The following is a 27958-nucleotide window of genomic DNA, read 5'->3' as shown; positions in this document are numbered from 1 at the left end:
TTTGGGAGAAATTTTTCTCACTTTGATTTTATCTATTTGGTTCAAAAGAACACATCGTTGTGAAGGAGATTTGCAATAGTCATCATTTCAGTGCAAAATATTTCTTCTCTTCCTTGATTCCATCTCAAAACATTTGCACACTTATTTAAAGAATTCCCCAAGTGAAAACCAAATACCCGTCCCAGTTACATGTAATGCTAAGCCACAGTAAGAAACAAACCATGGTTAGGAATGTGCTACGGCACACTGAAGAATTGCTTCTACTATGCTCCACCCTGACCTGAGTTGGGAGGAAACAAACCACAAGCTTTTGCTTAGCGTTAAGTGCAAGCCAGTCCTCTTGGGTTGTTTCTCTCCAAAACCCAGGGTGGAAACTAAGGTTTGTTCTTGGAATTACTGCCCATAGTTTGTTTGGAGGAGTCATTGCCGGAGAATTTCTTCTAAATAACTTAGCAACTGGAACCTCCTGGGCCAAATCTGGTTCCTTAAGGGGTGATGTTTGACTCCCATCCCAACTATAACCAAGAGGCAAAAGGTGATGTGAGAGGAGTGATGGGCAACAGGAGGAATCTATATAGGAGACTTTAACTTCACATTTCTCCTAGTTGATATATGCAGGTTACAGATTCTTTGAATACACTGTCTCACTTATTTCATGTGACCTAAGCTCAACTAACTTAGTCTGGGATCCAACCCATGACTTTAGGAGAATTAGGAAAACTGGGAGCCTACCCCCATTTTTAAAAAAATCTATTGCCAGATAGAATAATGAATCCCCTTTATTTTGTGACACAATAAAAATTCTTTACATGGGAAGCCAAGCATATGGCTTGATCATGATTTGCAGTTCAATTTTGTGTGGTTACTCATAGGTAATACCTGACTTACTACCAGGTAAGTGTACAAAGGATTTTTAATACCACATATTTAGTTAATTTCTCTCTTTTTCTGCGTGAGTTTAGCAGAACAAAACAAAGCTATTGTAGTCTGACTAGAAATAATTTGACTGAGCAGATTTTCTTTTACCTCCAGCAGAAGTGAAAGACTGACTCCAATTGCAGTATTAGTTTCCTATGGAATTTGCTGACAGTGGCAGCACTTCTGGCTGGCGTTAAAAATATGCACTTTCAAACAGAATTGGAAGATCATAGCTTAAGTATATAAGCTATGCTGTCAAACTGATTGTGGACTAAAAGGCCTTAGTTCAATTAAAAAACAACAACCCCCAGTCTCAATTAGACATCCACAAGGGAACTGAAGAGATCTGAAGGAAAAGGCTTCACGAATACCCCCCCCCCAAACCTAAGGTTTTATCAAACTTAGGTCCATTAATTTCAATGGGTCTACTCTTACTAAATATGTACAGATTTGAGAAAAGGGCCATGCTCATTGTGTTCATTCTTACAGTACTTTACTTTCACGGTGTACTCTTTTATAGACTTAGGAACACTCCTGTAACATCCCTTGGTATAATAAAGGTGTTGCATGAATATTCAGTGGCAATAAATGATTCTGTAAGAGGAAGCATAGGCTTAGTTAAGTAGCCTTAACCTCTGCTTACTTATTCCACACACTCTAGTCCTGTGAAATGCAGCTGCCAGTCATGAGGACTGTCAGGTCGCAGGTGATGGGGTGAGGGCATCCAATGACCCAGCCAATTTCTAGGCCTAACCGACTGCAGGGTGTCAGGAAGAAGGTGTTGATAAGAGCAACAGGCCAATTTGTTTCACGGATAAACATATTACAGCAAGAGCTATCAAATGACATTAAATCATAATGAATACATTCCAAGTGGTAATTGAGTGTATATTTTAACCTGGTATTTAAGTTTATAAAGCTGTCATGGGGTGAGGGGGCAGATTCTTCCAAGGTCTGAACTCTTGCGATTTTTAACTCCGCTGCTCGCTATTGCAAGCCCTAGAAATTAGGCTGCTTGAGCTGATCATAGGCAGGCAAATGTCAAGAGCCTACAGTGTGGTGTTGTGGCTGGAGTGTTATGTTTGGACACGGGAAAGCCAAGCCCATTCCCACTCAGACATTAAACTTGCTGGGTGGCCTTGCACAAGACACAGCCACACAGGCTCACCTCACTCACAGGGTTGTAGAGAAGATAAAGTAAATTACTCCTTTGCCCAGACCTCTTGAGGGGAAAAGGCAGGAATACAAATGCGGTTAATATAGAAGTAAACAGAATCTGGCACAGGAATGAATAGATAGGCCTCAGTTCTTGAAGACTGACAGCCTCTGCACAGAGGCACCAGAAGTTGCCAATTCCAGGCAGCACCTGATTCCTGTTTTGCAGCGAGAGGAGAAAGAGCAGTGATGGAAAAAGCAGTGTGTGCCGGGCACAGGCACCAGCGTAATAAACACCATATTTCTTTCTCTCTTAGCAGCTCAGCCTCACTCACTAAATCCAACCTCACTAACAATTACACAGCAAGCAGCGGTTGCCAGCTCCTGCTTAATAGTGGGGAGGCTGCCAAATCAAATTGAGTGGGGGAGTCAACATTCCTCTGCAAATGGATGTGCTCAGCGTCAGGAGGAATAAGCCTTCCAAACCACTGTTTGCACTAAATCAGAGCTGGCAATTGCGGACAAAAATACTGTTTGCATTTCGAGTTGCACGTTCTAAGCAGGGCCAACGGCAAGGCTTCTGCTTACCTTATATACACACTTGTGGAGGTCACTGAGAACGCCTTTGTCTTCCTCCTCTTCCTTCACGGTCTCTTTTTCCTGAGAGAAGAGTCGCCGCCGGCCCGTTTTCTGTGGGACTTCGACTTCCTTCGCCTTGTTCCGGAAGCCGTTTTTATGAACCACACCATTGATGAGTCCATTTTTGGGCTCATACCGGGGGAGAGACTGGAATTCGTAGTTGTTGTCCAAATGTACCTCCAGGGGGCCTTTCCTCTTTTCTAGGACCTCCTTTTCAAAGAGGACTTCCTTCTCCAGTCTCTTGTGCTCCTCGGCAGAGAGGGAGTCGTAGGAGAGCAAGTACTGGCAGTACGCCTCCTGCAGCTTTGCTAACCTGTCCTGTGCAGTTTTGGGGATCCGCAGCAGGTCTGCCAGCTTGTTCCATTTCTTGAGGTCAGTCACTTGCTGCATGCCCCCCATTTCGTTGATCAGTTGGAAAAAGCAGGCCAAATCTAGCTCACATCCTCCTGGGTGTCAGTGAAGTGGAACGACAGGAAGGGAAAGGAGGACATACAGGGGGAAGAAACATGGTTAGGAAAACTGACAGCAGACAGTATACAATCCAGGCCTACTTATTGTGGCAGTAGCTGCATCACTTAGGACTGTAAATAGGAGCAAGACTGAAAACTCATCTGTGCAAACGAATGAAGAATAAAGCCCCTCAATATAGAAAATCAGATGTCAGTGTTATTTCTGGACCATCAGTCTTTAAAAAACGGGAATCGGAAGGAAATTAAGCCACTGCAAAATCACTGGGCTTTCGTAGTAGTCACTGCACTTGCCTTGTGATTTGCCACTCACCTGTCCACCTGCATCAAGTTTCAACTGCCTTTGGGTATCTTTCTAAATGGCAAACTGAGCCTGTGCTACATAGGATGCTCCCCCCCCCCCCATCATGTGAATATTGCTTTCTTTCTCTCCTAGCCTTAAAGGCACTTTAAAGCTAAAAAAGGAGAGAGTTGTTTGTGCAAATGCCATTACAAACATCTGCAGTCAAATTAATGCCCCCACTGCACCCCACAGATCTGCTTCAAACTGGATTTGAGGTCACTGTTGTGGTAACTATTAATATTATGCTACACACTCTACAGAATGTACTTTGTGCCCCCTGTTTCCTATCTAAAGATATTACGGTTTCTTGATCAGCATTTATGCAATATCCAGGATCGATCTGTAGTTACTGCATTTATCAAGCAGCCATGTGATGCAAACACCATCCCAAAACCTGTCCATAGAAGCTCAGATTTATCAAAAGGATAATTCATAGGTTGGTGGACTGCAGGTTAGTGGGATCTATTTTGCTTTTAAGTGGTGCTGGGAGATGCAGTAACAGGAGCTTGGTACAAAAGACATACCCTCAGAATTAAAGAATTCTGAGCCTCCAAATTTGTTTTGAGTACCGCAGCTTAAATAAGAGTTTGCAATCCTTCCACACAAAAATCCACTTCTGGTTACCCCAAGCTATCTTAATTTCTGCAGCATAATTTAGGGGATTTTGGTGCTGGGGGTGGGGTGGGGCATCATGTTGTTGCTGCTATTGTTAAACATCTGGGAGTCAATTGTTTGCCAGATCTATTTAGCTGCTGATCTATTTAACAGCGAGTCATTCAGCGATAGATCCTGCAGACCTATCTTCTGCCCACCCTGGAGTAATTAATTTGTGCTCATTATCTGATGTCAAAGTGCCTTTACAAAGCTGACAAAATCTCTTACTGACAAAAAATGATAATGGAATAATGCTTCAACTTTGGCAAGTCATTGCAGGGAGGGGAGGCATAGAGCGTGGTGTGATTGCTGCAGGTGAAAGTAGCCATTCCATGTTTCGTCAAGGAGGGAGTGCTTTCAGGCAACACAAAAACAGGGCCAAACCAACTCTGGGTTTAATGAGGCTTGGTAGCTTTTCTTGAGCAATTTTATGAGATCTGACCCTTAAGAAAAGGAGGCGACTGCTACAGATTTTCTGCTCGTTGTAAAATGTTCAAGATCAGCAAGATAAACCCCCTTTATCTACATAGCTTTCTACCTGCCATAAAGATTACAGAAAACCAAAGGCCATCTCAGAAGGACAGTATTTGAGATAATAAACTGATGAAGCTAACAACTCATATTTAATTAAAGGTAAAGGTAAAGGTACCCCTGCCCGTACGGGCCAGTCTTGACAGACTCTAGGGTTGTGCGCCCATCTCACCCTAGAGGCCAGGGGCCAGCGCTGTCCGGAGACACTTCCGGGTCACGTGGCCAGCGTGACATCGCTGCTCTGGTGAGCCAGAGCCGCACACGGAAACGCCGTTTACCTTCCCGCTAGTAAGCGGTCCCTATTTATCTACTTGCACCCGGGGGTGCTTTCGAACTGCTAGGTTGGCAGGCGCTGGGACCGAGCAACGGGAGCGCACCCCGCCGCGGGGATTCGAACCGCCGACCTTTCGATCGGCAAGCCCTAGGCACTGAGGCTTTTACCCACAGCACCACCCACGTCCATATTTAATTAGGACACCACTAAAGGATTTTTAAAAGAAACATGGGTTACAAACCTATCAAACATTTCTGAAATTTGGTGTGCCATCAGCAAAGTAGCATTTTATTTAGACCAAACAAAGGTAGCAATGCAGTAGGCAAACTTTGGAGCTATACAGAACTGTTCCTCAGGACGGAAAGCTGTGAGAATTTTTATTATTATTATGGATCTTGCTTGAAGTTTGTTTACATTTTAAGGTAGTGGTGAAGGATTTCTTGCAGCCATAATTTGTTTAAAACCTCACTATCTATTAAGTTTCATCTTGCACAGAGGTAGGCTGGGATAATAAGAGTAATATAAGTGTTTATTTCATGTTAGCTAATCACTTGTAATATTCTATAGGAAAAAATCTGAGAAACCTTCCTGAAGGTTTTGTATGAAAAGGGGGAAAGAAAGTCCCTTCCAGCACCATTTCATTAGTCAAATGATATGATGGAAAACTACAAATGTCCAATCTAACGCTTGAGCTTCTAGTTTTAATTAAAAACAGGTAGCACTTTTTACAACAATCTGATGCACATCATAGTTCACAAAAGGTCTGTACTGCTACCTAGTCATGATTCCTAAACAGACAGATACACCACCTTGCCTGAGGCGAGAATGAAGGCCAAGGCATCCCTTGGCCAAAAGATAAAATAAAATAAATAATAATTGTTTTGAGTTTTAGTTTTCCACACACAAAAAGAAGACACCTTGCTGCATAAATTGCTGAACGCCTGTTAGCTGCCCTTTCAATTCTGCAGGTTTTACGTGGTTAAAAGCTAAGGAGAAAAGGTCGCTTTGGGAAAGATGTATGAACACTGCAGCTTAGATAACTCTGTACCAGGGAACACATACCAAGCAGTCTTCAGAATTACAAACTGAAGTATAAGCCCCAATTTAAAGTTACTGCAAATATCCAGTGCAATGTATGTGCATGTTGGCTAAGCAGCCCGCCTGTAAGCTATGTTCCACACAGCGTAAGAGCTAGAGGCAAGTGTTTACTGCAACGGCTGGTTCCCAAGCTCATCGAAACCACATGCAGTGGAGCATGAGGGCCATGTGTACAATTATACTGCAATTAAGATATTAAATTCATCATCCTAGGGTGCATATGAATGCATTCTATAAGTGGGGCATTTGGACAAGTCTGGTGCCCTGCCATATATAAAAGCTATCACCAGTTTGGCAAATGCATGAACCAGGAAAACGTTTGAAAGCAGCTTCTGAAGGACATCCTCAGCAAACTTTTACACGCACAGAGTCCTTAAACACTTGACATATGTGCTTACAATTTCCAGGGCTAGCCTTTGCCAACTGTTTTCTGACTGTGGTTTTTAGTTAGTTTTACACTGAAAAATCCAAAACTTATGCATCCTTTCAGAACTCATTGAAGTTATTTTCTATGCTGGAAAGCTGTTTCTTCTAGTCATCCAATTATGAGATTTGGTGGAATGCGGATTATTTGACAGAGCAATGAGCAAACTGATATTTCACTGTCAATGATTTCAAGATTTTAATTTGTTTTCATTGGTCCTTGCAATGAGGGAAGCTTCAAACAATGTCAGGCTGCTCAGTATATAAAAGCACTAAAGAGCTCATTCTCTTAAATTTGGCATTTACTACAATTCTTTGACTCATGACATTATTAATACAGCTCTACTTTGTAAGACTGGATTTCTTTCATAACATGCTTGCTATATAGGAACCATAACGATAAGGAATGGAAGTTTATTTTGAGTTCAACTTTGCAAGGAAGGGCAGGGGGAAGAACCCTCTTTTGAACATAGATAAAATAAAAACTGTCAGAAGGAAGGGCATTTACACAGCATTTCAAATACTAATGCTATAGAAGCCTTATATTAACTCAGTGGTTGGATATAGAACATGCTCAGTAAGTCTTGGGCTCACATGCTCCCTTGCAGAACATCAGAAGCTTCCAGCTCCATCTGAAATTAATGGCAGAACTTGGGACAAACTAAGGTTAATCTTTATCACTGTTAGCAGAAACAAGCTGGCTTCACAAACTATGGTTTGAAGTTTGCTTGTTTCAAGAATCTGTAGTTAACTACATATCAAGTGACAGATACTGTTAAAGAGAAGCAACACTTTCCAAGCTCCTCCTCATAGCTGTGCTAGAGAAGGATGAAGAAAGTGTGAGCCCAAGACTCACTCATTCTTCTAACGTTAAATCATCTGTAGTGTGGCTAAATATACACATGCATACAGTTTTAATCAGACACACAAGGTCAGTTTCACAACTAAAGCGTTTCACATCAACTATCATCTATTGCCTTTTAACAAATTATCTTATTGATTAGCTTTAATAAATGTTTCATACAACCAAAATATCAATATGCTAAAGGAGTTACTAAAGGAAATGTTGTATCATAAAGGCTGGAATCCACATATCATTAGGCTACTTACATTCCACTGAAGTCAAAGGCTGCCAATTACAATTTATTTTTACTACAACTTGCCAGTTAATTTAAAACACTATTTCTTATTCCTGGAAGAAATTACCCATCTTCAACTATTTTCTTTTTAATTTCCAGAATGAAAATCGGCTTCAAAAATAAAACAACCGTGGCCATCTCTCAGCCCTAGCAATTAAAATTTGACCTCATCAATTAAAACTGACCTCCGCAATCACACTGATTAAAGCTTGCAACTGTAACAGGAGCTCTAGCAAATTTATTAAATTTTAAAATTGCTTAGGAAGAGCAATTAAAAGGGACCTTCTTCCAAAGAATAAAGGGTATCCTAAAGGGAACTGTTGTTTCACCAAATAGTATGCCACTTTTAAAAACATACAACCATGTGCATCCTATCTGATGGCAGAAAGCAAACCAATTCAATTAAATAATCAAACACAGCAGAGGTACCTGCTGAGTAAGTTTACGAAACTGCCGTTTTGCTACAAACTACACTTCAATGCTTGTCATCCAAGATTTATTAAATGCCTGAAGATTGTTGAAAATTTGTAATTTTGGTGATTTAGATATTCGAAATGAAATCACTTAATCAAAGTTGACTGGGGTGGCGTGTGAGGAATGTTTAAGGAGGAGAAAGTTATTAAACCAAATTGTTAACTTGTTTGCACCGCTGTGCGTCACTGGTACACACACCTTGCTAGGAAAACACCCGAAAACCCTACTGTAATGAAGACTGGAGACACTTCAATGAGCATGACTACACCATTTTCTTTAGGCATAACGTGAGGTAGCCTTAAAACATGAGCAGATATGCCTCTTTTGCTCTAGGAGAAATAAAACAACATTTCTCTACAGCCAGCAAAGAAGGATCAACATGTTTAAGTGAAGCATAAGAGGGAAACAGCTCAGTATGCACCTGCACTGCACCTGGCTTATGAATCAGCTATGAATGAAGCCTAGTGTCCTGCAGTTTTCACAGGAGGCCTGTCAATCTGAGAAGGAACTGATGTTCAAAATAGGGACCTGCTATAAATTTGGAAAAGAACAGACAGAACACAACCAAGGACTCACCTATGAGTGGAAGCTCATCCATTGTAATGCCCTGAGATTTGAGGTGCTTCTTGATACAGGCCAGCCGCTGCACATTGGGCCCCCAGCGCCTGCTCAGCTTGTGAATGTGTTGTATTTGCGTCACAAAGCGCATTTCTTCATTCAGCTTGCACTCCGGCCTCCAGTCGGGAGGAGGGATCACCCTGCACATTCCATACTTCTCAACCTGAGCACGGATCGACTCGATGTATATCAACGGGTCATGGAACTCCTTTGGGGAAGGCTTGAAGATAGGGATCTCCTCCATCATGGCCCACCCAGACTTGACGCTGACCTTCTCGTGCTTCCCCATTGAGTCATGTGGCTTGTGCAAGGACTCGGTTTGAGAGGTAGAATGATTTTCACAGGAGGCATTTTCAGTTTTGCTATGTGCTTGTTTCCCTGGCATGTTCTTCCCAGCAGCAGCTCTCTTCGGCCTGTTTCTTTCCAGACTTTTCTGTGGCACTTCCTGACTTCCAGGCTTCTTCACGTGGCCGTTCAGCAAAGGCTTCTCCGCAGGCGCCTTTTTGCTTGGGGCTTCAGCCACACTGACTGGCCCCTTTAGCTTCTTGGTCGGCGACTGTGTTTTGTCTATGTGGTTTGCCTCTTCCAGTCTCCTTTTTGAATTGCGCAGCCCCTCCCTCAACTGCCTCCCTACCTCCTTAGTGCATGTCTTTTGGTTCAACTTGCCATTGACCTTGACACCGTTAACAGCGGTATTGTTGGGCTTGGCCACTCCAAGAGATAGCACCTGTTTGCGGGTTTTTGCATTGCTACTTTCCGTTTTCCCTGAGATTGTATGGTTGACAGGTGAACTGGGCTTGTGGTGATTTAGTTTGGTTTCCTTGACCAGTTCTTTCTTGGCTTTGGTGTATGTGACAGTTCCTTTTGTCACTGTTGCAGTGTACTTCACAGTTTTGGACGGTGAAGGTCTGACTTCTCTCATCTTTTTGGCACTGGCTGTGTTTGCACTCGGAGATGACATTCGAGTGATACCATTGACCTTTGAAACCTAGGGATGCCAGGACCATCAGGAGGAAGAGGAGACAAAACAGGAGGGGGGAAGCCAATTAGTAAAAATTCACAACAAGCCTCAGGCCCTCTAAAAAACGATCTGAGAGGGAAATATACGCCTTGCAGCCTTTCAACAACATTAAGTCACATTATACAATGTATTGGACTTCACTCAGTGGAGAGCAGAATCAGTCTCTTTTTAAAGCAAATAAAGACAGAAATATAAAGCAAGGCTTTGAAGTGTGGGTGTATCTTTAGTCATCTGATGCTGTCTACTCTGAGTGAGAGTGCATCTATACCCAGTCTCTGCTTCATAATGAGGCTGTGCATGATGGCTTGTTCTGCGGTTTGACTCTGGGAGGGGCCTGCCGCCCTCTCCCGGGGCCCTGGACTTGCTGCTGCCATGCCTCACTTCTGTCCCTGCTTCCCATTTCTGAACTTTTCTGGCTCTGTAGATGTATTGTGCGTGCATGCTGATGCATGAGACCCCATCTGCACTATATATTTAAAGCAGTGTCATGCCACTTTAAACAGCCAGAGCTTCCTCCAAAAAACCATTGCCACTTGCAGTTTGTTAAAAGCGCTGAGCATTGTTAAGAGACCCCTATTCACCAGAACGACAATTCTCAGTGTGGTTCAACAGTCCATCCCTCTTCCTAGGGAATTCTGGGAATTGTAGCTCTGTGAATGGAACAGGAGTCTCAGGACAATTCCCAGCTACAGTTCCCAGGATTCTTTGGGGGGGGGGGACCCACAACTGCTTTAAGGTATATGATACTGCTTTCAATGTATAGTGCAGATGAGGTTTTAAAACTGTCACTGTTCAGAAATACGCACAGCTTGAAAATAGGGCAGGGGCAAAAGGATGCCTGGCAGCAGCAAACGATACAACAACTGGAAGGATCCAAATTCTCAAGTCTGTTTTGGGGCAAAAGTTTCCATATTCCATATTGGAATTATTCCAGTCTATGTCTATTTGAGCCACATGCACACAGCCCCACTGGGTGACCCAATGGGAACTGATGCTCCTCGCTTCTCATTTTCAACCAATCCTCCTTTTCCAATATTAACCCCCTTTCCCCACCCAATTCCCATCTACCAAGATGTCTACTCATTTGCCTTCTAAACTTATTTGAACTTAAACACAAGCAAACTTAATAACCACTAATAACGGAAAATTACCAGAATCTCTCACTATCTTACTGCCATAAAATAGTAAGATTCACAAGTGTGCACACAATTATATCCAATATGCACCCAAGAGATTAGCATGGCTCTGAAGAATCCCACTTCCAGAATTATATTATAGCCAGGAGGTACAAAATGTAATTCAGTAGTTATGTGCAGATTCTATATCTGCCCCCACAAGAAGTTTAATGTCTAGGCAGTTTTGTTTTTATTCAACAGCAAGTTCCTGAAATAGTTGCAAATGACAGGACCCACAGCTAACAAGTTTTATTGATTTCAATGGGATTTGTTGCAATTTATCATTTGTTGAATTTCCCCAAATATTTATTAACTGTATAATTTATTAATTATGAATTTGTAAATGTATGGATTTATTATGGGGAGAGAAAAACCAGGTTTACATGTTTCAACTTTGTGTTATATAACTGCTGAAGCCCAGTAGTTGTTAAGAGACAGCAAACAGATATCCCAAAAAATGCAGTGGCGTAATAAACATTATACAGCAACCATGCAACATATCTTTCCAACTGTGCTTATTATTTGGTCAATAGAGCACCAAGCTGAATGAGTGTGCAATAATTAATGTGAGCGAGCATGTGCAATGTTTAGCCTCATGTACTATTTCTTGTTTAGTGGCACCAGGAACCATAAACCTAAACCTTTATTCTCCAAAGACTGTGCTTCTCTTTCCTACTGTTGCCAGCGCTAAGAAAGGCAACCCAGTGCCTCCCAAAAGGTTCAGTGGCAGGAAGCTGTGTGGAAGCTACAGCACCTCTGTGGCAATGAGAAGCCACATCCGCCCAATTTTTTCCTGCCATGCAGCTACAGAGGATGCAGAAACCTTCTCTGAGCAGCGGCGGAGTTAGCTGCTAGGGCACCCGGAGCGGCGCACATGTCGTACACTCAGGGGCAGGGCTCACCCCCCCATGGGGGCTGGGCGATCTGCCCAGGGGGTGGACCAATCAGCATGGCAGCGGTCTGCCCAGGGGGTTGATCAGCGCGGCAGTGGTCCCCCTTGGGGGGAGGGGCAGCGATTGCTGCAGTGGCAATCCGCCCAGGGTTTTTTTTTGTCGTCGTCCCCGGATGCCACCCGAGATGGACCCTCCCTTCCTCCCTTCCTCCGCCCCTGTCTCTGAGGGAGTGGTTTGCAATCCTAATCACGTATTTCACTTATGTTTATTTGGAATAGGATGCTGTTCAGCAAGGAAAGCTACTCAGAAGGGCGACCTAGAAAGAAGCAGACATCTGTAAATGCATAAAACTCTGTTTCCCAGCCAATGAGGAACAGCACATTAGGACACAAAGGCCTAGAATGTAGAAGGGATTGAAACACGCCGTTAAGCCAGTGTTTCCCAACCGGTGTTCCGCGGCACACTAGTGTGCCGCGAGATGTTGCCTGGTGTGCCGTGGGAGGGAGGCGGGCGAGTTGGGCGGCGAGAGGCGGCGGCGGCGAGGAGAGGCCGCCCAGCGCAGGGCTCTCGCCGTCTGCCTGCCTGCGTGGCGCTGACGTCACGGGGCTGTAACGTGCCCCACATAGGCACACGCGGGGCGGCGAGCGAGGTCCCTCCCACATCCCATCGCCGCTCGCTTCGGCCGGCCTACTGGGCTGTCGCAGGCGGAAGGCCTGCGCATGCGCGAGGTTTTCGCGCCTTCGGGATTCCCTTCACGCCTTCCTCCTCCCGGGTCCTTGAGAGCGCGGGAAGCGGCAGCGCGAGACCGGCCTTGAGCCTGGTAGGTATTGCGCTTGCCAAGGCAGTCATTTGGGAAATGAAAACTTGCAAAGCAAGCAACCAGTTCAATCTGAAGTACGTGTATGCTTAGTATCCTGTATCTGAAACGTGTTCTGCCCCCTCCCCCACACTTGGTGCCATTTTCATCTACACATGCAGCAGAGTAAGTTGACCCAGAATAGTACCAATTCAGATGGCAGATGGGAGAATGATAGTGCTGAATGCTTTCCCATGTAGAACAGTCCCTGCAAATAAAAACCCAGCATATTTGGAAGAGGGCCTAACCATTACCTTCTATGCTGTTACTATTTTTTATTTTTTTTTACATAAGTAAAAGTTTATATATAGTCAATATAGGCACAGAGTTAATTTTTTAAACATTTTCTAATGGTGGTGTGCCTCGAGATTTTTTTCATGAAACAAGTGTGCCTTTGCCCAAAAAAGGTTGGGAAACACTGCGTTAAGCCACTCTTAAAACACAGCAAGTTTGCTTGCTTCAAAGAGTCAGGTGGTAGGATACTTGTTAGAACATAATGTACAACAGTTAAAGCAAACTGACTACAGTCATACCTCTGCTTACGTATCCCTCTGGATACGTAAACTGGGATGCGAATGCGGCAAACCCGGAAGTATTTTTCTGGGTTTTGCCGCACGCGCATGTGCAGAAGCGCTCCTCCGGTTGCGAATTCCTCAGGATGCGGCCCGACCTCTGGAACGGATCCTGTTCGCAACCGGGGGTACCACTGTATTTATAGAAGAAAGGGGAAGCCACAGCTAATCAAAAAGATTTTAAATTAACACTGCTTTACAATTCTGTATTTGGTCCCCCGTTTATAAACAGCTTTGCATTTCCCCCTCTGTAAGCTTTACTACACCTAATACCACACAGGCACCTAGTATTCATGCCCTTTACATTGGATGTGCTACAGTCATGATTTCATTATCTCCTATGAGATGCAAATGGTTTAAGCAGGAACCTTAGCATAGCTATCTTTCGTGAAAGTGTGGTCAGGTTTTGCTAAAATATAAGGAACAGTCTGTATTCGGCACATATGTTAAATGTGGGGTGCATGATACGACGTCATAGGAAGACTTCATGTGACGTCACAGAACATTCCATAGCTTCGGAATGACTGTGGCTCAGTGGCAGATCATCTGCTCTGAGTGCAGAAGGTCCCAGGTTCACTCCCCAGCATTTCTCCAAGTAGGGCTGGGAAAACCAATGACCTGGCTCAGTATAAGACAGCTTCCAATGCTCCTGTGACTCAAGCATATTTTACACCACATCAACATGAGCCTGGATAGCTCAGTTGGTTACAGCGGGGTGCTGATAACGCCAAGGATGCAGGTTCAATCCCTGTGTGGGACAGCTGCATTATTCCTGCACTGCAGGGGGTTGGTCCCTTTCAACTGTACAAGTCTATGATTCTATAAACCAGTGCCAGAACTGAAGACTTAAAAACTCACCAGCCTCAGCTCCTAAAAAGACACATCCTCACTCCCACGTACGGCTGCACACACAGCATTTCTATAAAATTTCCCTTGGCAGCTTGATCCAATAACCTTATAAACACAGTTAGTTTGCTTCTCACAGAGCTTCAGCAGTTGGGGAACATAATTTCCCCCCTAATGAAATACTATTGTTTGGTGACATGACCACAGAAACACACGTTTTAAAAACACACTCCGACAAACATTTGACACGTATTTAGAGTCAGAGGTGATGCTGCTCTTATCTAACGGGGTTACAAGAACAGAAGACAGTTCAGGAGGGGAAGAATGAGGTCAGGGGAGAAGGGTCAGCACTCAGCAGAGAATCAAGCAACAGCAGCAACAGTGGTGAAACGAGGCTGGACTAGGAAGGTAAGTTGCGGAAACGAAGATCTTGGCAAGCACCTTGAAGGAAAAGAGCAAAGGGCTTAATCTCAGAGAAAGGTTGTGTCCGAGCAACATTAGAAGACGGGAAGGAGGCAGGCAGGCAGGCAGGCAAGCAGCATACTGCACATGATTTTGGAAAAACAGTGAAAAGGAGAGAGGCAAGCGACCAGTTGTGAAGTAAAGGGAATTAAATTTTCTAAATTGTGAACAAGGAGGTAGGTCCCCCTTAAAAAAAAAAAAATCTTACTTTTGAAATGGAGGGATTAAAACTCTCAGGACTGCATATTGGTTCCTTTGAAACAAATTTTGTGTCTGTCTTAACTGGCCTATGACTGAAACCAATGCAAAGTATATGTTTTTAAATTTTTAAAAGGATATATATGCTGCTTAATAATCAAAAACCTCTAAGGGATTTACATGAAAGTAGGCGTAGAAGTCTCAAAAAAAAAAAAAAACCACCACAACAACAACACAACAACCAGCTGTAGCCTCAAGAAAAGACTTCTGGATTGGGTAAGATTATATAGTGACAGAATCTCCATAACTAGTTTGGACACTTGGAAAGCTGTCTCTCTCTCTCATACACATGCACACATACCTAAACATTCTCTCACACTTAATTTCTTTGCCAGCTGTAAACTCTAATAAAAACTGCCAAGACAGAAACTTCTGATATTACATAGAGAATTTTAGAAATGGCAAACTATCATGACCACTTAGGTGCAGAAAAGTACTTCAATAAAACCTCAAATGAGATCCTTCTGAGCCAGCTAAGAAACTGCATGGGTGCATATGTTTTACAAATACACACTTTTCAAGCTTCTAAAACAGTACATAGGAAGATTGTGGGGACAGCTCAGTCAGTAGAGAACGAGTCTCTTAATCTCAGGGTCGTGGGGTTGTGCCCCACGTTGGGCAAAAAGATATATTCATTGCAGAGGACCATCATGGTCCCTTCCAACTCTACAATTTTGTGATTCTACATCAGTATCTGAGAGCACATTGTGCATTCTCAATTTTCCACCTCTGCTTCCAAACAGAACGTTCCCCTTAACCAAGTGGTGACGTTAGAAGGAGACAATACTGGGACCAATTTAGCAGCTGGTGATTTTCCCCATCTGCTTACTATGGATTTTTTTTTCAGATACTTTACTCTCTCTCCAAAAATGAAGTCCATTGCATATCAATAATAGGGAAGAAAAACATTAGTCTAGTTTCTAGATTTCACACAGTTAACATGGTCTTTATTTTGCATAAAATTGCCTTAGAAGAAAGAGCCTTCCGGGTCCCAGGTGCAGAAGAGAGCAAAAGAAATTGCAGTACGCAGTTTCTTACCTTTCTACTGTTGACATGTCTCCCCCCATTAACCAAAAACACACAACCTTTGTGAGTCAGCCTATTAAATGTCTGCACTGCTGGCTGCGGAGGATCACCATAGAGGTTCTAGTCCCAGAGTTCCATCGCGAGGCAGTGCTTACACTGATCACACAAGAAAGAAGTCAATTTAATTTTAAGAAGAAGTAACAGTGATCAATCATTAGACTTTATCACTTGTTACACAGTCTAAACTAATCAGAAGCACATGCGCGCGCACACACAACTGATCTTTTTTGTTTTCTCCAACCAGACAAGTAGAACACATTCTGTCTTCACACAACTCTCACACTTGAATGTAAAAGCTAAGCGTTCTCTTAAACCTTTTTTTTTAAAAAGAAAGAAAGAAAAGAACCCTTAATATAAGGGGCCAGCTCATAATCTTGCATCAATTGTATGGCCTTCTCTTGCATAATCAATAGAGGGCCTCCTCGAGTTAGGTTTCCTCTCCTTTCAAGTAACTGAGAAAGGAGCTAGAGAGCAAAGCAGAAAAAGCAGGGAGAGAGCAGAGCACACACAGCAGAGGGAAATGTGTAGAGCTACAAAACAGGAAAGACATTATAGAAAAGTAGAAAGGGGGATGGAGCGATGACTCGGGCAACAAATGTCTTCCTTTTGGGCACAACTAATAATTTGACATTCATCCTAAGAACATAAAATATAATGCTGTGATCTAATGCTGAGTTGTAAATCTTTCTATATGCCTATTTCTACTTTATACTGGGAAAACAGGATTTTCATTACAGGAGTTCTCCCCTACAGTGAATTTATCTATCGACTCATATAAGAAGAGTGACCAAGGAGGCTACTTCTCGGATTCACTTGGGGAAATTGCAGAAGATATTTCATTCTTTTAATATAGCAACATTAACCAAATTTGTCTGGCCTGGGAAAGGGTTTTTAATTATCTGTCTGCCCCACTATTTCATTACAGTATTATCCTTGTGAGTGTTCTGTTTATGTTTAGCATGTGCTGATGTTGCTATCTCAGAGAGATACAATTGTATGAGAAGACTAAGAGTTAAGGGGGGAAAGTACACCTTTAGGAGTGCCATGAAAACCTTTTCACACAGGTGGCTTGCAAGATTATCTGCAGGAAACTGAGGGGGCACTTGGAGGGAAGAAGTACTGGAATCATTTTCCTGTTTTTTTCTTAAGCTTCCACCCTGTTTGCACTGCAATGCTGGCCCTATTCCTGTTGCTGTTTTTAACAGCTTACAAATACCTGTGTCGAGTCACATCTCCTGTGCTTTTGTGGACCATCCAGAAAACATATGTGTGTATATAAGGAATTTCTGATCATATTGCTAATGCTGTCTCATTCTGGGAGGGCGAAGAACCTCCATCTTCATATTCTGCTCAGTCTACTTGTTCAAATGAACACTGGGAAAGCCGAGTTGTTTTTTTCTACAATCAAGCGGTATATAAATTTTAGGAAGCAAATGGAATAAATGGTGATATTACTACTATGGTCAGGTTTGGTAGATCTTTCCTAGCTTCATAAACCATGAGCACAGGGGCCAACCGTCTTGTCCAGCACCTCTTCCCACCCCCCCCTCAACTTTCATGCTAGCTCCACCACCTCATTCACAGGCCTGTATTAAGCCAGAGGTTTCCTGTAATGTCCAAACTGGGGAGCTTAATAACTCTTAATTAACCAGGGTAAAAAGCCAAAACCTGACCCTGGTTTATTATCCTGGTTTGTTAACTTAACATTAAGCCACAGTTCTCTGGTTTAGACATAACAGGAAACTCTTGGCTTAATGCAAGTCAGTAGCAGAGCACTGAAACTGATGCCTAAGGAGAGGAGGTGGAGAGTCAAAGCAGAGCCACTTAGTCTCGACACTCACTTCTGGCCTTATAAACCATGTTTAGTGCTGAGAGAGATCATCTGAACCTGATCTATAAGTCAATCTCGCCTGTGTTGGCCCTTCTGGTTCTGCATGCAAATCTCAAGGGGGTGTCTATTGGTTTACATTAACAAAGATCTAAATCAGGCAGGTACATATTGGCAAATCATGGCTTGGGGGTTCCTGACCTAACTGCTAAATATGGATAGGGAAGTTACCTTAAGGAGTGCCAATAGGCAAACAGCGAAAAGCATTCAGGTCTTTCCAAGCCTTCTCCAGCTGAATAAACATCAGCCAAACAAAGCCTTGCTTTAGGCTCTGCTGGTTCATGGAGGTACTAGAGATTTCTGGCACTATATCTAAGAATCATTACCATAAAGAGAGAGAGAGAAATAGATATTGAGAGCACAACAAAAGACAGGGGGGACATTGTATAGATAAGGGCCTCTAAACTCCGAGGTGCTGAAATTTAGCGCAGACACAGCAGTTTTCCTACAGAACCTCTTCAGTAAATTTGAAATAAACTGAGGATGTGTTTATTAACTGGAGCCATTCAATCTTTTGCTGTCAACTGGGGGTGTGATATGTTAATCATGGCTGAGCTTGCCTCCCAGAAACAGGTTTTGCTTATAATGTATTCGGGGTAGGAAGGGAATCTTCTGTAAGTATCATGTGCCATGTAATGTACTGTTGTTGTTTTAAGAATTCTTTTCTCTCTTTTCTTTGTTAAATAAATAGGTTTTTTAAAAGACCCTGTCTTCAAGGAAACCTATATGGAACTAAAGTTTCCAAGACTGGGCTATCCTGGTCGCACAGAATAACACGGTCATGAGAATTCGTTCTTACAACCAATCAGACGTTGTTTTAAAACTGTATAAGAAGAACCCTCATGCAACTAAGGCACGGTAATAAAGTGTGTGTCTCCTTACAATACAACAACATAACAGGCGACCTAAGTAGAACTAGCATTAAATATACCTCAAAACATCTCAAGATAAATTTGGACAGTTTTGTCCCAACTGGTGCACCACACACTACCTGTTTCCTTAAATCCTGAGCCGATCGATGAAGGGTGTGGTGGTTGTTGAGCCCTTTTGTGGAAAAGCCCATGTTTGTTGAAGAATGGTGGTTAGCAGCAGCCTGGTCTTTGCGACTCTCAGTCCTGTGTTCGCCATTTCGGTCCTTTCCTGGCGTTGTGTCTTTGACTCGGTGTTTCTGAACATGTTCTCTCTCTTTTGTTGATTTGCTGGATCCGTTGAAGACTGTGTAGGAAGAAGAAACATTTGTGAGCAGAAGAAGCAGTGGAAAAGAACAAGACAAGCACAGATTCCAGTTCAGACTCCTTTTGAAAACAACAGTACAAAAGCAGCAGCAGTGACAAGCTGATACTTTTGGGTGATATCCAAAGTCGTAACAGGACTTCTTCCTCTCTTTCCCAATATCAAATCTGATCTGGATGGTCCCCCAGTCCTTCAGAGCAAATCTGGGAAGCTGCAGGGGAGAGGAGAAGTGGAAGTATCATTATGAGAGTGGAAGTCCGTTCCGCTTGCAGATAGACACTGCGCAGTTGCATAGCCCCTGCACTGCTCTGGCACAAGCTGCAACATGCATGGTCTAATGCTGCCCTAACACCAGGAGGAATGGTGTGAGGGAGCTTCAGGAGAGTAGCAAAGTTAGCATTTTATCCATAACAGTAGCCTTAGCCAACATGGTCAATGGCCAGAGATGTTTGGAGCTGGAGCCCAACATCTGGAGGGCATCATATTGTCTATCTCTGACAACGCACAATCCCACAAAACAAGGCTGGGGAACAGGATCTGACGGGTGGGCACCAAATCCTTCTCTCCCCATCCGTTTGTGCACCAAGTTTGACAGGTGGGCAGTGGTATCAGGTGGCCCATTATCATCCCATGTGGTGCTTTGAAATCCCAACCATCAGCTTCAAAGATCTGTTTACTGTTCTCTGCAGCCCTCGAAGTACAGAAGACTAAGGCAGGGTACTATGTTACAGGTAGGTAGCCGTGTTGGTCTGCCATAGTCGAAACAAAATAAAAAAAATTCCTTCCAGTAGCACCTTAGAGACCAACTAAGTTTGTTATTGGTATGAGCTTTCATGTGAAAGAAATGTGCATGCACACAAAAACTCATACCAATAACAAACTTAGTTGGTCTCTAAGGTGCTACTGGAAGGATTTTTTAAATTTTGTAGTGTACTATGGGCAGGGCTTTGCAGGCGCAACCCTCTATTTGGCCCTGTTGTGTCCCTACTTGCCCCATACCTGATGTCACAAAGCTTGGCCAGAGCAGCCTCACAGGACCAATGGGTGGACCATCACTACCAAGAAGCAAGTAGCATACATACTCAAGGGTCGGTTACTGGTGAAGCCACCTAAACCCACAGGCCACTTTCCTTTCTCTGAGATAATGTTGATAACTGTGCTAGTGGTTATAATGTCTAGCATTTATGGGGCACTTTCAAGTGTGTGACAGACACCAAGAGAAATGTTTTCTCAAACAACAGATTGCTTAATGTCCAAAGGACAGCAGAATCACAGGGGGCACAAGGGCAAGAGTATAACTCTCATGCTTTTAGTGACACAAAACACTCATCAGGGACTTTAGCTCCGCAGCTGTAGGAGAACATGAAGTATCAAAGCATTTCACACTGATAAGAGGAGGAAAATAGAAGAAGATTTGCCAAAACCCACCACAAACACAACTGACTATCCTTTTCCAGTCCACACTGTTAGAACAGAGCTGGGCATCAAGGGAGGTGGAACGCCAATGGTTTCATGGCGCACTCATGAGGACACAAAGCTAGTGGCACTTGCCAGAAGCCTGCCAACTGTTTCCTACTCGACATGATGCAATGACAAGGAACGATGTTTTGAGTAGCAGCAGTAGTTTCTACAAAGATGTCACACAGTAAGTACATGCTCATTCCACAACAGTATCTTTTTGCGGAAAGCTGTTTAGGAAGTAAGATATCAAAAATGCTTTGAATGATTATGGAATGGGAAAATGCAGGGCTTTTTTTCAGCCGGAACTTGCCAGAACTTTCAGGTGGGTGCCACTGCAATTATAAGAGAACGAGGGAGGAGTCCATGGTGAGTTCCGGCACCTCTTTTTCTAGAAGAAAAAGCACTGGAAAAATGTATTGTAATGTTTGTGTTTGGAATTTCTAAATATTAAAAAACAAGGCCAAAAACAAACAATTAATGTTTCAGGCTCACTGTGTATGCCTTGCAGCTTCTGAGCTCTAAAGATTAAAAACAAATGAAAACACTTCAACACTGTCATTACCCTGGCCTAGGCCAACTAATGAGCTAGTCAAATACTACAAGGCAATGTCACATGGGAATTATTCTTTAAAAAACAAACCTGCCCCACCACTTTCCCAACATGGTAACCACAGCATTATCTCAGAAAACAGTTTAACCACGAAAATTATCACACCCTGCATTTGGGTCTTATTCATGTTGCAATATAGATCAGTCCTGCTCCCAGGCTCCCAAACAGTGCACTTTCGGTTGAGCAATAATCATGCAACAATAATACAGTGGTTAACTATTTCCCTCCTTTTTCCTTTTAGCCAGATGTCAACTGCAGTGAATGTTATGCACATTTCTTGGTTTTATTTATTTAATTAAAGTGCTTTTTTACTACCAACAGATTCCAGAGCAGTGAACAAAAAGCACTGTTATATTTATCACAAACAGTAAAATATGCAATAAAAACACAAGACTGAAGCTGCAGCTAAAAACATATAGAAGTCTAGGGCACCACACAAGTAAAAATAAATGGGAAAAACTGAAGTGTCTTTACCTGGCACTGAAAAAGTTGTAATGTCTGTCTGTGCCAGGCACAATTCTTAAAGGGAGGGGATTGCATAACCAAGATGCCCGCCGTCTCCTTTATTGTTATTTCCAGCACTTCCAATTAAATAGGCAGTTAGGGTAGAGCTTCAGCAGCAGATCTCAAAACAGAGGCAGACTAGTAAAGGAAGGGGTGCTCCTTCCAGTATTTGGGTATCAGCACCTTAAATTGGGTCTTGAGATAAATAGGCAACCGTTGTAGCTCTTGATTAGTATAATATGACTAGTGTAGTGTGGATATGCCTTCATCCCAGTTAAAATTCTGGCAGCCATTTTCTACATTAGTTGAAACTTCTATGTTGCCTTCAAGGGCAGCCCCACATAGAACACATCACAGTAGTCCAACTGGGAGGTTACAAGAGCATGAATCACCATGGCCAAGAATACCTTGTGCAGCAATGGTCACAACTGGCAAACCAGCCATAGCTAATGTCTCAAAGAACCCTTGGGCTTCTAATGACAAAGCTGGAGCTAGGAGCATTCCCAAGCGGCAAACCTGCTCTTTTACAGGGAGTGCAACTGTGCACAGAACAGGTTAAATACTAATTACAGGAATCCAGGAACCATCTACCCACAGTGCCTGTGCCTTGCCAAGATCCAGCTTCAGTTCACTGGCACTCATCCAGGCCAGGCACCAATTCAGCATCTGTACAGTTTCATCTGACTAAAATGGCAGAGAGAATCAAGAGCTGGTGCCAGGAGCAGGCCAGCAATAACTCATACGGTGTCAGTGAAATTAACTCTTTAGTCAAAGAAACAAGACAGCTTAGGAGGCCAGGCCTAGAGAGCACAGCAATTCTTCTTGGTAGATCTTGCCCCTATGAGGCAGTTGTGGGGACTGAAGGTCCTCGCCTTCCCAGTTCCCACAACTCCCTAAGGCTCCTCCTCTACTGGTTCCTTCCTAAGCAATGAAAGGCTCCGTCATCTTGCCTGTTTTTGCTCTGCCCTCTTCATACCTCTTTGGGTTCTTGGAGACCAGGGGAGAGGGAGCTGGTTGCAGCAGGAGGGGGAGGCCCCCTGGCTTCTTCAGCAGCCTGCCTAATCTCTGCCTGTTGGCTCCACTTCTCTCCAGCCTCCGGTTCTGGACTGCACTCTGCCACAGATTCTTCTTGCTCACTAAACCCTGCTATGTCTTCAGCTCCTGACACCTCCTCCTCCCAGTCTTCTCCCTCTGACCACTCATTGTTGTCCCATCACCAATCCCTGGCTCTGAGCCTTCTTCTTTTGGGGGCATCCCAAGCTGGTGCCTCCCACCATTCCTCTGCCTCTAGCCAGTCTATGACAGCTGAGTATTGTCAGCACTGAGATAACAGCCCTCAGTGGCTTTATATGTCATGGTGTCAAGTAGAGCCCCGTCAATGCCAACTTCTTGAACCAATACTACAGGTAAGAGTGGGACCATATAACTGTACCCTGTACACCCATCTAACTGAGATGGTCTACTAGGCTAAACATAGTCAACGGTATTAAACACTGCTAAGAAATAAAAGAAAAGTGCACACACGTCCCACATCTCCTGGCAGGGATCAAATCTGTTTCAGTGTCAAAATCAGGCTTGAACCTGAAATGAAATGAGTCAGAGCCAAAGCTCTCAGATTAAAAAAAAAGAAGTGAGAAAGGAGGAGGCATTTAAGTATGTCTATGACGATAGATAGATAGATATAGTGTAAACAACTATTCTTCAAGTATTCAAATATTAAATATTAACATGTAATGTTAAAATAATATTATTTTAATAAAAGGCAGGTCATGGATGCAACTGTCCTTTTCCTTCCAACTGGAAATATCCTGTTACAAGATAGGGCAAGGCAGATCTCCTGTTATGGTCTCAGTTAACGGAGGGAAGCATTTGGATATATGAAAAGAGTGGTTATTGTCAGCAGTTCTTCACAAGGGCAGGGTGAACCCCACCCTCCTTTGCAGAATGGAACTGGGAAGAGGTATAGCTTTCACCTGCTACTTTCATTTACTTCAGTCAGAGAAAGCTGAACCATGGTCAGTGTTTGCCTCCATGCAAAAGGAGCTGCAAATAAAGAAACGTTTCCCTCTGCCAAGAGACGCTGACCAGGCATCCCCTACAGGACACAGCAAAGGGAGAAGGGGGCGTGAATGGCAAGAGAATTTATCATTGAGTCCCAGGGAAAGAAAGTAGAACTGATTTACTGTGAAGGTGCTGCCAATGTCAATAGAATATGTATGACTTTGGGGGGTGGGGGTGGGAGCCCAGGTATTTTTTCATCCTGGCTATCAGAGCTTAGGGCTTCAAGCTACTCAGTGCTGAATACATTTTTCAGGCTCTACTGACAAGGCGCTGATCAATTTATCTGGATATGACATGAAGGCCGTGTGAAGAAAATACATTGTGACTCAGGCAGCTCTGCTGATTTGCAAGAAAGTAATTGATGTGATCCTACAGGAACAAAAATGCCGCATTAGTGACAGTGCTAATGTATTAACCTAGCAACTAGGAAAACAGGATCCCAAATAAGAGAGAGGAAAAATAATGCTGTTTACAGGACACACGTCTTGCTGCCACTGGCTTCACACTGTGGGGTTTGTTTTTAACAGAAAAGAAAGGAAAGAAGACACGTAGAGAAAACATTAACTGTGGGCTGAAGCCAACAGAATTAGCCAAAGGATTTGGGGGCCTCTGGGGAAGGGGCAAAGCTCAGCTGCACAGCACCAGCGTTTCTTCCAAAGTGCCTCACAACTCCAGATGTGAGAGACCCCTGTCTGAAATACTGCAAAACAAAAAAAATTCCTTCCAGTAGCACCTTAAAGACCAACTAAGTTAGTTCTTGGTAGGAGCTTTCGTGTGCATGCACACTTCTTCAGATACACAGAGTGTGCATGCACACGAAAGCTCATACCAAGAACTAACTTAGTTGGTCTTTAAGGTGCTACTGGAAGGAAATTTTTTTGTTTTGACCATGGCAGACCAACACGGCTACCTATCTGTAACTGAAATACTGCAGTTGGAGTTGCCAGTCAAAAGTTGACAATACTGAGCTAGATGGGCTAACGATCTGACATGCAGCAGCTTCCTATGAAACTAAATTCATTAGGTAGTAACTCAGCTAAGTTTTACTCAGAGTAAACACAATGGAATCAATGGGTCTAACTTGGTCATCATGCTGATTAACTTCAATACTCTTAAGAAAATATTATTTATTAATTGTGTTTATAATTCCACCATTTCTCCAAGTGGAACAGGGTGCTACCCATCTTCATTTTATTCTGCCGACAACCCCGAAGGCTAAGCTAGTCTGAAAAATAGCGACTGGCCCAAGGAGGGATCTGGACCCTGGTCTCCCACGTCCTAGTCCAGCACACCACACTGGCTCTAAATAAATCGTATCTGCATGCCAGTCATCACCATGAGCGTTTAAACAGCTTGATATTTGCTCCATTCCCCAAGAGATAAGAGGGGGGTGAGGGTGGGAATACAATGCAAGATGCTAACATTTAATCTTCATACTATTTGCACAAGTACAAAGTGACTGGAGGAGACCTCAGTTCAGCCCTCAGATGCCATCTTTAACTCTAAGCACACATAGCCTGACTCATCACTGTCAAATGAAGTTCTACATTTAAGGACCTACCATGCCCATTTGGAACGTGCTTCTGTGTTTTTCCTTTCCTGGGGGTCGACTGGCATGAAGACAAAGCATTGTGTGTGGTCACCTTCATGTCCTCTGCTTCTTCATCTTCTTCTTCCTCTTCCTCCTCATCCTGAGAGCTTCCAAAATATACCATGTTGCTGGGCAGGGCAGGAGAACCTGATACCAAGACAAATGCATTAAATATCATCTGATTGCACACAACTACTAACCTCAGTTAAAACATGGGCTATGAGCAATCAGTTAGGACTTGTGGTGGGTGGGTGACGGATGAACACATTGGAGGTTTAGGGTGCCACTTTCCCCGTCTCTTCCCACCTGTTTCATTAACAGCAGCACGGCACACAACATTCAGCAGGGGAAATTTACAGCTTCCGCTCTTTTAACTGGTGGGAGCCAATTACCTATAAAAGATGCCTATTTGGTTTGGGAATCTCTTTTCTCATGTAGCACTGGTTTGCTCACGTAAACCACTGGGTGTGTTTGCTAAACCCATTTTAAGTGGCACTTTGGCAGCTTAGCCCTTTCTGTTTGTGGATAATGGTGCCTGCCCACAAATGCAGCTAAAAGCCAAATTACATGTGAGAGTGGCAGGCTCTCTTTCACACAACCAGCCAACATTTTGTGTGCTCCCTTCTTAACCCTTAATGACACACTGCTTTATATGGGAACAGGACAGATAACTGAATGACTGCCCCATCACACCTAGGCTTGACCCCAATATCATCTATGGGGAGAGAACAAGTTTCTTCTCTGAGGAAGTCTCTAGCTTAGAACTTGCTTCCTTAAATTTTTCATAAATGCAGGATTAAAACAACAACATTAAAGACCCAGGTGGTTGCAGGCTACTCCATGAATAATACAACAGTACCTTGGTTTTCGAACAGCTTAGTTCTTGAACGTTTTGGCTCCAGAACGCCGCAAACCTGGAAGTGACTGTTCCGGTTTGCAAACTATTTTTGGAAGCCAAACATCTGATGGGGCACCTGTGGCTTCCAATTGGCTGCAGGAGCTTTCTGCAGCCAATGAGAAGCCGTGCTTTGGTTTCCGAACGTTTTGGAGGTTGAATGGACTTCCGGAACAGATTCCGTTCGACTTCCAAAGTACGATTGTAGTTAGTTATGGCAGCTCTTGGCTTCTGTGAACCAATTTATGAGGGGTGCTCTTTTATCTTTGTGGATTTCAATTTAATTATAGTTGAAATGCAACCTGAACCATTTTTTTTTTACCCTGTTTTTCAGTCTGGAACATATTCACAAGATAGCTTACAGGAGAGGTGGGGGGGGGGGGTCATAATACAAATTCCAACGTGTTGTGGAAATTGGTAACCACCATTAAAAGTTATCCAAGAGTAGATTAAACAATTTAAATGTTGGCTGGGGCAGCTGAGTAAAGAGTTCAAGAACATACAGGTTCCCCCAACTCTGGTCTAAACAATTACCCACAGAGTTATTCAGACAACAGAAACAAATCAAATGCAACAGCTCAACACTCAGCATGACAGAGACAGCACATTAAGTAGGTCGCTGCACATTCGACTGAACTATGTAATGAAAGAGCTTTGGGCAAGCTTTCAAGTCAAACAGAATTCTTTATCAGGCTGACTGGGAAGGCAGGTAAATATAAAACAAAAGGGGAAATGTAAGCAGGTATGTTAAGAAGCAATGCTGTTACTGGCAACTTTAACAGAAAATCACAAATACCACAACATTTCAGGGCCTCCAGAATAATTTTGTTTCCTCTCGGCTTGATATAGGTTGTTATTTAAAAAACAAAACTGCCTCAAGCCCATCAACAGTACAGGCAGCATCTGTTTTGCCAAAAGCAGCATTTCACTGCTTTCCAGAATTACCTGGCAGAGTGTCTGCACTATTTACTGAAGTGAAAACTAAATGTTTTCATCTGCACAGAAATCAAACTGGGGCATTAAAACTCCACAGAAACCATTTCAGCCCAAGAGCGTTCTGTGTAATTTGGGCTGTGGGTTTCTGGGAAAACTGGATTCTTCTCTGCAAATCATGTGGTTCTCTCCTTTTCCCTTTTCTAATACTCTCTTTCTCCTTGCAATTAAACACAGCCCAGCTGTGCACTTGAAAAACACTAAAACAATTTAAGCCGTCACAGTGATTTAGGGATGAGGTCAGGTCAAGGTATGTGGGCCTTAAGCCTGGCCGAGTAAACACATGGTATGCCAAATGCTACATTTCTGAAGAATTAGGGTCCCCTCACCCCCAGTGCCTTTTGACAGGAGGCTCCATTTCATGAGTACATATATAGGTGGAAAATCCTGCATAAGCTGCATTGCCTGCACCTCAGCACTCAGGATATAAAGCCTGACTCACATTTACGTTGGCACCAAGGCCTCAGTGTAAATATAGAATGTGATATATTTAAAGGCTGGTTTTATACTTGCCAGCATGATGCAAAGGACCCGTAGTGTAAGTGAGAATCTGGTCTGTAGCCTCCAAGGGAAAAGAACGACTGTACATACACTGTTACTCTCTGAGGAGTAATCACATAGGGAAGAGTTTGCTGGTGCCTCAATAAACAGGAGAAGTGGGTGGTTGGGTCAGTTTAAAAGTCTGCATGCAAGGTGAGGAGCAGAAAGACAGACTGCCCTTCAACGCTTGTGCCCTCCATCACTAGTGGACCATGAACAGCCTGGTATTATGGCTGTGACATACAGCCCAATCTTCTTACCCCCCCCCATCCTTTAAAGC

The 27958-nt window shown here is 43.3% G+C and overlaps 1 protein-coding gene across 1 annotated transcript in view; it reads right to left on the bottom strand.

Moving 5' to 3' along the window:
• JARID2 (jumonji and AT-rich interaction domain containing 2) overlaps positions 1-27958 on the bottom strand; it is a 190905-nt gene that overhangs the window by 16746 nt on the left and 146201 nt on the right. Inside the window, exons 5-8 of the mRNA XM_028737640.2 lie at positions 25221-25397; positions 18782-19005; positions 8692-9721; positions 2662-3158 (exon numbers count right to left, since the gene is read on the bottom strand). Of these exons, the coding sequence (XP_028593473.2) occupies positions 2662-3158; positions 8692-9721; positions 18782-19005; positions 25221-25374 (1905 nt within the window). The 5' untranslated portion in view covers positions 25375-25397. The remainder of the gene's footprint in view (positions 1-2661; positions 3159-8691; positions 9722-18781; positions 19006-25220; positions 25398-27958) is intronic.

Source organism: Podarcis muralis, chromosome 8 (genome assembly GCF_964188315.1).
Source record: "Podarcis muralis chromosome 8, rPodMur119.hap1.1, whole genome shotgun sequence".
Lineage (NCBI taxonomy): Eukaryota > Metazoa > Chordata > Lepidosauria > Squamata > Lacertidae > Podarcis > Podarcis muralis.
Note: the sequence above shows the minus strand (reverse complement) of the source record. Positions and strands in the feature narration are given on the sequence as shown.